The following is an 11150-nucleotide window of genomic DNA, read 5'->3' on the forward strand; positions in this document are numbered from 1 at the left end:
CCTTCCTTCCTTCCTTCCTTCCTTCCTTCCTTCCTTCCTTCCTTCCTCAGGTCTCTCTAATGAACATTCTTTGCCTTTGGGTGCATTTTATAAGACTATTAAATATATGATGTAATCACTTTGGGTTGATTTTTTTTGGCCCCTGCTTAATGATGCCTAGGCCCACCAGCCTGACAAAACTTATTTGCTTTTCTGTGTATGTGTGCTTTTATCAGAAGGCCAAGGACAAGACTTCTCTGTCTTTTCAGAGAAAGAAGAGAAGGAAATACCTGGGGTTGGGGGGACAGGAGAATGTGCTAGATTCACTATACCCAAATAAAGGAAAGTGGAAGGTTGAGACAGTAATAATAATAAGGTTGTTGTGGGCCTTGATTCCTTTGGTTAATAAGGAAACTTGCAGTGAGGAAACACTCTACCAGTGCCAAAGGCACCTGATCTTCTCTAGGGACTGTTTTTTGTATACCCAGCACTTAATAAAATGCTTGGTATTACTAGCTGCTTAATAAATGCTTACCAACTGACTAACTAACCTTACAGGCTTAGAGAGTTGCCTAGGGCATTTAGTTGTTTATAAGGGTCTACCTTAACAAGTATTTCACTATTATCCGAATTTTACAAGTGAAGACATGAGGCTTAGGTAAAAGGACTTGCCTAAGTCATGACCAAATAGGTGTAAAGTGGCAGAGCCAGGATTCACATCCAGGTCTCTTGACTCTGGGTCCTCTGCTCATTTCCATGACACTATGAAAATTAGATTAAAAAACAAACCCTTCTTTAGAGTCATTTGTGTCCAAGTCACTGCAACCTTCTCCAACTTAGGCTGTTGAGAAGTAGCTAGAATAGGTGTTTTTATTTTTCTTTACAGTGTCTTCATGAGTCATAATTATAACCTAGATGTCCTTACTACTCATGGGATGTCAGGCAATTTTAAGAATAAAAAGTCTAAGACTAGTATCATAATAGCATAATAGCAGCTAGTATTTATACAGCACTTTTAGATTAACAAATCATGTTACAGATATTATCTCATTTTATCCTCACAACACCCCTGAAAAGTGGGTGCTATTATTATCTTTATTTTATAGATGAGGAAATTGGGACAGAGCTTAAGTGACTTTCCCAGGGTCACACAGTTAGCAAATGTCTGAGGCCAGAATTGAAATCAGGACTTGCTGACTCCAAAGTCCAGTACCTTCTCTGTTGCTCCATCTACTTCCCTGTGTATAGTAGAAAAGTGAAGTTGAAGTTGAGACCAAATTCCTTTTCCGATCCCTGTCCTTCCTTCACTGTGTGACCTTGGACACATCACCCAATCATTCTGGATTTCAGTTTCCTTATCTGTGAAATGAAGAGTTTGGACTAAATGATCTTCCAGTTTCCAAATTCTGGGATTCCACTTTTCTATCTATTTAGGAGATACAAATGGTTTATTTCCCTCTATTTTTCTGTCCTATAGGTAGATAAGCATAAAGAGAACCTGGCAGCCATCATGATCACTTACCCATCCACCAATGGGGTATTTGAGGAGAATATCAGTGATGTGTGTGATCTCATCCACCAACACGGAGGCCAGGTTTACCTGGATGGAGCAAACATGAATGCACAGGTGGGACAGTCTATCCCTTTTTATTCCTTCTGCCATCATCTTGCTACATCTTAATACTTTCAGAGCTTCTATGATTTTAATAGCCTCTTAAACGGTCCTTTCCAGAACATTCTCTATACTGTTGCTAGAACAATATTTCTTTTCTTAAAATTTTATTGATGCTTTTGTTTTCACACCACCATTGTTCTGAAATGTACCTACCTTAGTCTCCCACCTAATAATCCTTCCCTCTTAACAAGGGAAAAACAGTTGAGCAAAGCTGTTAAATGTAGTAAGCACATCTGACAGCATGTGCAATATTCTGTATTGATTGTCCCCGACCTCTCTGAGAAAAGGTCAGAGTTACCTTCATCTCTTTTATGGGGTCAAGATTAGTCATTGCAATTACACAGCTTCTAGTGTTCATTTTGTTTACGTTCTATTAGGTTTTTTTTTTTTTTTTTTTTTGTATTGATGAACAACCTTTTTTTTCTACCTAGAGCTGGTCTGGTCATGTTATTGCTTCTCCAGAGTCATCAGTGGCTGCCTATTTCCTACTGATTTCCCATTCCTTTGCCTGGAAGTCAAGGCCCTCCACAACTTGACTTTTCAGGCCCCATCTCATATTACAGTATGACTCTCTCTGTCCCTGACCATGCAGCCTGACTTTACTTAGGCTGTGTCTGATGCCTGGAAGATCTTTCCTCCCTGGCTTTGCCTGCTGAATTCATGAATTCATGGAGGCCACCCCTCCATGGGGATTCTTTTCCCCCAGGACCTTTTATAATAACTGTGTTTTGAAGTTATCTTGTAACATCTTGTAGTTTTCATGATTTCTGTTTAGGATATCATTTAGGGAAGGGGCTAACCCTTCTTTCATGGACCTGACAGCCTGATGGGGGAGTATGTATTGTCTAAATTTTGTATCTTCACCAATACCTAGCATATTACTTTGCCCACAATAGGCACTTGATAAATGTGTTTTGAATGAATGAATGAATGTAAAAGAGTTCTCTCTATAAACTGAGTCATCTTTGATAAACCTGCAATTTCAAGGCAAAAAACAAAAATCAGACTTTATTTTTCTTCTTACCTCCTATGTTGGCTAAATTAACACGTAATACATAGACTTGAAGCTCATAGATTTAGACTTGAAAAGGGCCTTACAGATCAATTTTTTTGGCAGATGAGGACCCTAAAAAGGTTAAGTGACTTCCTCCCACAGGTTGGGATTTTAACTCAGGTCCTCTGACTTCAAAGATTACATCACACTGCCTTTTTCTGTGTTCTTTACATCTGGTTTCATTCACTGCTTTCTATTTGGGAATCCAGAGTGGATATTTCTCCAGCAAGCTTGGCAGGTGGTGATGGAGCCCTATGGGGGCAGCCTCTGGTCAAGATGGGCTGCCAGAGCCTCTTTCCTAGATTTACGGCTTGAGGTGCTTGCTGACGCATCAGTGGCCTGGGGCTCTATCATTTACTCTCTCAGCTGCTCGGCTTCTTCAACTGTAAAGTAGAGATGGATATGCATGTCCTAGGGGGTGATGCTGATGAATTCTACGGTTTTTGTAACATGCTCTGCTGATAAAACACAGTGGGGAGTAGAAGACTGTCCTGATCTGCTTAATAGTCTCCTGAATATATTGAGCTTGCCACCTCCTATCATTTCCCCCCCTTCTCTGTGCTTCACACTGACTCTTTTTAAAGACACAGTGTACAGACAGCATAGTGCTTTGTAGTCCTAGAAAGAGAACACCTAACCCTGTACCCATTGCTTTGTTAAGTATTGAAGCTTAGTATGGTTACCATATACCATGTTCAAAATAGGAATGATTTTGAAATGACTTAAACTGGTATTGAATTTCAGACTGATGCAGTGAAAATTACCTTTGTCATAGTTTATCAGTGGCAGTTTATTATTTCTCAGCCGTTTTCTTCCTTAGAGTGATAGGGACCCTGGTTTTAAATTCCAGCTTTTCTTCTCACTCTCTAAAAGACCTTGGAAAGCCAATTTCTCCCTAAGTTTCCCCAAACATAAAAATGAGATGGTTAGACTAGACGGTGTGAGGTTGTTGAGGGCCTTGGATGCCAGGATACACAGTTCAAACTTTATTCTGGAAACAATTAGAATTCTTTGAGTAGAAGAGTACCATGATGAAATCTGTACATAAAAAAAGGTTATTTTGGTGGTTGTGCAAAGGATGGAAAGCTGCATCAGAGGGATAGATTAGACAAGAAGACCGGATAGGAGGCTATTACAGGAAGGGACGTTAGTAAGCGTCCTCAGCACCTGTCATAGGACTCTTGTTAGGAGGAAGATGACAAGGGTGGAATGATCTTGGATCCCTTCCCTTCTCTGCTCCTTACTTTTCTCATCAGTAATGATGGGAGAGTTGGACTAGATGACCCCTAAAGATTCTTGTGACTCTAGATTCTATGATCCTAGGAGGATCTTTCCAGCCCTAAGTCCTATGATGGTTAGTCCTTGGTGCTTCACTCTTTCTAATTAAGGTCTCTTAGCCAGTTGTGTAAAGGCGGCTAGATGGCTTAGTGGATAGCATGCTAAGCCTAGAGTTAGGAAGACTTGAGTTCCAATCCAACTTCAGACACTCACTAGCTGTGTGACCCTGGGCAAGTTATTTAACCTCTGTTTGCCTTAATCCACTGGAGAAAGAAATGGCAATCCATTCCAATATCTTTACCATGAAAACCCCATGGGCAGTATTGATGTGCTATGGTCCATGGGGTCATGAAGAGCTCGGCATGACTGAACAACAATAAGCCAATGTGTGTGTCCTCCAGAAACATGCCAAACTTAATTAAGAAGCTAGATAGACTGAAAAAGATATTATGGGGATGTATTCCCAATAACAAGGTAATAAATTTTGCCACTTTTGAAAATCGGGACCCTTTCCCCTTCACATAGACCTAATCACTGAGTATATAATTAGTATCAGCTATACAAAGGCCTAGGGATTGGACCTGTGATTTCATTGATAGAGAATTCCCAAGTGAGGAAACTCTTTCTACTAATGCAGGTCTGTAGCTTTTATGCAATGTATAATCTTAGAGTTTTCTGAGATAGGTTAAGTGGTTAAATGACATGTTTTGGGTCACACAGTGTGTGTCAGATGTGAATTTTAGCCACCTCTTCAGCCACTCTACCATTCTTCCTCTGAACTATCAATCAATCAATCAATGAACAAATATCTTTTTAGTGCCTACAGTGTGTCAGATAATGTGCTGGGGGCATAGATACAATAAATAAAATAATCCCTATATAAATATTTATCACATATATGCAAAACATCTCTCTCTCTCTCTCTCTCTCTTTCTCTCTTCAATTCCCCTTCTAAACAAGCACACCCTCTCGCTTTTGTGGCAACCCTAAGCCTACCTGATGGCATAAATGTCAAATATTTACTAAAGGGAAGGGCCAGTATTGATAAAATTTCATGAAAGCTCATAAAATGATTCCACATCTGGCCACCCTCCCTAGACCTGCATCTCTCTCTTTCTCTGATGGGGTAAGAGGGTACTGTGATCAACATTGACTTGCTACTGCTGATCAGCCAATGTCTCTGAACACCTCTTCTGTGTGCACACAGGTATTGACATCTAGGCTTCTTTTTTGGAGGGGTATTTTTTGGGAAGGAGAAAGACTCTCTGTGGTGTTTCCCTTTCTGCATTCAGTGACTGTTATCTCTGATCTTTCTCCCTGACAGGTTGGACTCTGCCGTCCAGGAGACTTTGGCTCTGATGTCTCACATTTAAACCTTCACAAGACATTTTGCATTCCCCATGGTGGTGGTGGGCCTGGAATGGGGCCCATTGGTGTGTAAGTTCTGAGGCATGGCTCTGGGACTCCAGTGGGGGGCATACAATATGTCAGATAGATGACTTGCTATTCTTCCTCTCTGGAGATTTGCTGTATCCTTTTCTCTTCCTTCATCCATCTACTTTCAGACTGATAATAGGAAAGCAGAAATGAAATGACAGTGGAGCAGAGTGGGAAGAGATCTGGAGCTGGTGTCAGAGGACCAGGGTTTGAAACGTAACTCTTGTTTTGCTACTTATGTGATCCTGGTTGAGACCTTTCCTCTCTCTGACTCCTAAAGCTCTTAATCCCATGAAGCTAAAGGCAGGTTAGCTGCTTATCTGTGACTACTCATGAAGATAACAGAGGATTGAAATGCCCATTTTCTTCTTTGAAACCCACATAGAAATGTTAATCTTTGCTTTTGCAATAAGTATCAGTGCCTCTTAATCATTAAGGACTCCTTTACAGAAAAAGGTCATTTGCTCATGATGAACTCTTGTTGTATCCAGTTCTAGGATAGTCCAGTAATGTGGACAACAATTAGCATGTGTCTACAAAGCATATGGTTTTTGTTTTTATTATTTTTGGAGACAGAGCAGCTAGGTGGTGCAGTGGATAGAATGCTGGGTCAGGAAGACCTGAATTCAAATCTTGCCTCAGACACTTACTAGATGTGTGACCCTAGGTAAGTCACGTAACTCTGTTTGCCTCAGTTTTCTCATCTGTAAAATGAGATGGAGAAGGAAATGACAAACCACTTCATTATCTTTGCCAAAAAAAACCCCAAATGGGGTCACTAAGAGTTGGATACAACTGAAAAATGACTAAACAGTGATTTTTAGAGAGGGTTTTAGTTCAAGCCAGATGTCCTTAGGTAAATGTTGAAATTCTAAAGGAATGGCATCTAGTAGAAGAAGAGATGATTCAGATGCAAAATAATAAAGATACTCAGCTTGGCAAGCAGGTCAAGAATTTGGATAGGCTGTTAGGAATCATAATTGGCATTTAGATAATAGGATTATTATGTGATATATATTTATAGACGAAGGGAATCTTAAATATCATTGAAGCCAGTTTCCCCCATTTTATAGACTAATTACAAGTATTTGTTTAGTTTAACTGAAGTATTTAACTGAAGCCTAGAGAGGCAAAAGTGATTTGCTGGAGGCTACGCAAGTAGTATCACATCTTATATCCAATGTCCCATCCGTTGAATCTCTGCCACATCGCCCACACAAGATATCTCTTTATTCCAGATGTCACCACTCCAGTACAAGTCTTCATTATTACCTGCCTGGATGATTTCAATAGTAAAGTCTTCCCACTTCCACTTTCTTCCCCTTCAATCCTTGAAACTATTGATAGAATACTCCTTTTCATATGTCAATCTGATCATATTACCCCTACTTCAGGGTGGCTCCCTTGTGTCCACTAAGTAAAATGAATCCTTCTGTGTTTGATATTCAAGGACTGTTATCGCACTAACTTTTTAGTCTTATCTCATATTATGTCCTATGCTTCAACCAAGCTGGAGTACACCCAAGTTCCCCTTACCAATCCTTACCACCACCCCCACCACCCCACACATCTTGTGTTTTCCTGTCTCTTCACCATTGTTCATAATGTTCCTTATGTCTGGAATGCCCTCTTTAACTTCAAAACTCAACTCAGATGATACCTCTTTCATGAAGCCTTCCCTGATACCCCTGTTGGTAAAGAATTTCCCTCCCTAGACCTCATGTAGTTTTTTTGTTTAGCAACCCTTCAATGTATTTTTTCAATATTCTGTATTATAATTATGTTTGTATATTTTTCCCCCTTATTATAAGCTACATGAGATTAAGGGCTGTGTCTTATTGACCTTTTTTCCCTCTTCCCTCACCAAGTTCAGTAAGTGCTTGACAATGGGGGCAGCTAGGTGATACAGTGGATAGAGCACTGGCCTTGGAGTCAGGAGGACCTGATTTCAAATCTGGCCTTGCCAGCTGTGTGACCCTGGGCAAATCACTTAACCCTAATTGCCTCCCCCTCCACCCCACCCAAAAAAAAAAATGCTTGACAAAAGTCTGTCGAATGAATGAATCAGGATAGCAGAGTCAAGATTTGAATCTAGGCCTTTTAACTATTCATGGCCAATTCTCTGCTCATGATAGCTCAATGCAATTGAGGGTAGATGGACTTCATTTCAAGTCTTAATGGCTGATGCACTTTTCTTACTGAAAAAAAAATGATGCCGTTTCCCTAAAAGACTTACCACTTAAGTGAAGCTTTTCTACCAAGCCACTGTCAACACTGAACAATGATTTGTATCTATAAAATTCACCTTTTCCCCGCCTGGAGTCTTACTCTGTATTTGATGAGCTGGGAGGAAAGAACATTATTACTAGGAATAAAACCAAAGTACAAAGCCATACCAAACATCAAGAAATACTTGTTAATTGTTAACTCGCTCTGACTGTGAAACTGAAATTAACTTGTGTGAAAAATGGTGTGGACAACTACTTCCTGAAGGCTTTGCAAAGATGATTCTGATGTGAGAGTGGGCAGATGATTGACCACTTACTTATCTAGCTCTTGGCCTGTAATTAGGATTGTTTATTTTAAGATAGGGCAGCTAGATGGTGAAGTGGAAGACTCATTTTCCTGAGTTCAATTCTGGCCACAGACACTTATTAGTTGTGTGACACTGGGAAAGTCACTTAACCCTGTTTGGCTCAGTTTCTTCATTTGTAAAATGAACTGGAGAAGGAAATGACAAACCACTCCAGTATCTTTGCCAAGAAAACCCCAAATGGGATCACAGAGTTGGACACAGCTGAACAACAACAAAAATCTTAAGATAATTGAGCCCAGCTCTCCTACTCCTACGTGGGGTAAGGTGAGAACATGTAAATACACTGGTTTAGCTAAAATGAAGTCAACTAGGGAGAATAAGATGAAGCTTTTCCCATTTGGTTGGGGTTACACGTGTGGATTCAGAAGCTTGTGCAAAGTTTCCAACTCTGCTGGCTGAGAAAAGAGTGGTGATAGTGGGAGGATTGTTCAGGGTTGTTTCTTGGCAGGATTCTATTTGGCGAAAGACAGTTGGATTTGAAATGCAAGTTCAAATCCTTCCTGGTTCAAATCCTGACAATGCTGCTTTCATTAATTTGTTTAGATAGTATGAGTGACCTTGAGCAAGTCCCTTTCCTTCTCTGGGCCTCAGTTTCCTCATCTATAAAATGAGGGGGTTTAGGGATGCAGAGGGTATGTATGTTCATTTACATATAGCTAGGAGGGTTTGTTACTATAGCATAGTATGACAATGGAGATAATATATCTGTGTGTATATATAAACAAATATGTGTGTATCTATATATAGATGTGTGTAGATATGTGTATGTATATATGTATATCTACATATATAGATATACATATAGATACACATATGCATATATTTGTATATACACATGTATATAGATATATATACATATATATACATACACATATCTACACATATATATACACACATATTTGTATATACACACCACTTGTTAGTTAATGACAACTCCTTGCCTCCAGTGGTAGCTTGGTGGCCCAATGGATAGAGCCCTGGGCCTGGAGTCAGGAAGACATGAGTTCAAATCTGGCCTAAGGAAATTTTTAGTTGGGTGATCCTAGGCAAGTCATTTAACATTTCTTTGCCTCAGTTTCCTCAACTGTAAAATGGGGATAACAACAACACCTACCTCCTAGATTTTTCAAAGGATCAAATGAGATAATATTTGTAAAGCACTTAGCATAGTGCTTCGCACATAGTAGACACTATGTAAATGCTAGCTATTATTAATTATTAACCTGAGAGGCTGCATAGTAAAGTGGTTAGAGGGCTGGGCTCTGAGTCAGAAAGATTTGGGTTCAAATCCTAACTATGACATTTTGTTGTCTTAAGCTTGAACAAGTAACCTTTTGAATAAGGGTTGGAGTTGAGAGCTTCTGAAGTCCCTCCAGCTTCAAATTTATGATCTTATGATCTCTTTCTTCATTGTCAACCACATAAAGAAATTGCTGTATTTTTTTGTGCATTTTTTTCATGTTTTTTTTTAATTGTCTAGGAAGAAGCATCTTGCTCCTTTTCTACCAAACCATCCAGTCATGCCAATAAAGGTGGATAAAGATGGGCATCCTTTGGGTACTGTCAGTGCTTCTCCCTGGGGCTCCAGTGCCATTTTACCAATTTCTTGGGCATATATTAAGGTGAGGAATATATCCATCTTTTAGAAGTGTTGTGTGAGAGTGTGTGTGTGTGTGTGTGTGTGTGTGTGTGTGTGTGCGTGTGGATAGGGAGATGGTGGGATGTGCATTAGGGACCTATGGGCAGGAGGTGCTTGAAATAAGCCCTTTTCAATTGGTTTGTAAATGAGGAAATTCTCTATTCTCTGTTCAATCCAATACAAAAAAAACATATCAAGTGTTCTCAGGCTAATAGTAGCAGACCCATTGCACAAGGACCTGTGACAACAAAGGGGGTGAGGTGAGTACAGAAGACAGATCTTGGGAAATGAGGTGAAAGCAATTTGAGACAGGAGAGGGCAAGAGAAAAATGGGAGTTGGAGGTGTAGTAGATAGTACAATTGTAGATTTAGAGCTGTAAGAAATCCTAGAGGTCATCTAGTCCAACTCTCTTATTTTATAGGTGAGAGACTGAGGCTTAGCAAGAAGTACTTTGCAGGGGCAGCTAGGTGGTGCAGTGGATAGAGCACCAGCCCTGGAGTCAGGACAACCTGAGTTCAAATCTGACCCCAGACCAAACACTTGACACTTACTAGCTGTGTGACCCTGGGCAAATCTTTTAACCCCAACTATCTTAAAAAAAAAAAAAAAAAAAAGGGCTTCGCTCAAGGTCATATAGATAATTAGTGGCAGAACCAAGATTCAAACTCAAAACTTTTGACCTCCAATCCAGCACTCTTTCCACTATGCCCTGTGGTGGGTGAAAGGCAATCTAACGAGGCTAGTGACCAGGGATCTCTTTCAATGCCAGAAACAGAAATTCCTTGAAGAAACCACAAACATATATGAACCATCTTGTTGACAGGTGGATCTCAGTGGTTACAGAAATTTTTCCGGAGATGGTACCATGATGCTTCATCATCACACATGCCCTCCAGGCCTATTATTGTACACTTTTCCTTTGTGTTCTATATATTGAGCAGAGACTCGTGAGCCTTGTAAAGTCAAATATATACCTCAAGGCTTGTACTTGGGTATAGACCCATGCCAATTAGATGAGGTTAGACTATACTGTCTGTGTCACCCATTTGCCATTTTGAAGTAATATCAATGCTTATGGGTGCTGTACTAGATTGCCCCTGGGATCCCTCTCCCAACTCTAAATCTAATAACAACCTATCTAATAACAACTCTAGGTATCACCAAAACAGTGCTACAAACAATAAGAACTCTAGGACTTCAGAGGTTGTTAAGGTTTGATTGAATGCTGAAGGCTTCTGGGAAGGGATAGAAATATGCAGATGTCTTTGGCTGGGAAAATTATTATTTTTCCTTTTCTCATTATACTATAACAAATAATGAATTATCTGCACTAGTGGAGGGGATCACTGGCATGGTTAATATAAGTAGTCCATGACCCCTTCATGTTTATCACTGGAGCCATATGTGAAGCCTTTCAAGACATGGTTCAAGTACCAACGTCCACATGAAGTCAAGTCAGCAAGCATTTATTAAGCACCTGCTACATGGCAC

General features: G+C 40.0%; 1 protein-coding gene across 1 annotated transcript in view; it reads left to right on the forward strand.

Moving 5' to 3' along the window:
- GLDC (glycine decarboxylase) overlaps positions 1-11150 on the forward strand; it is a 110196-nt gene that overhangs the window by 78640 nt on the left and 20406 nt on the right. Inside the window, exons 18-20 of the mRNA XM_027863103.1 lie at positions 1457-1606; positions 5311-5423; positions 9500-9641. Of these exons, the coding sequence (XP_027718904.1) occupies positions 1457-1606; positions 5311-5423; positions 9500-9641 (405 nt within the window). The remainder of the gene's footprint in view (positions 1-1456; positions 1607-5310; positions 5424-9499; positions 9642-11150) is intronic.

This window comes from Vombatus ursinus, unplaced genomic scaffold (assembly GCF_900497805.2).
Source record: "Vombatus ursinus unplaced genomic scaffold, bare-nosed wombat genome assembly UNPS02014770.1, whole genome shotgun sequence".
Lineage (NCBI taxonomy): Eukaryota > Metazoa > Chordata > Mammalia > Diprotodontia > Vombatidae > Vombatus > Vombatus ursinus.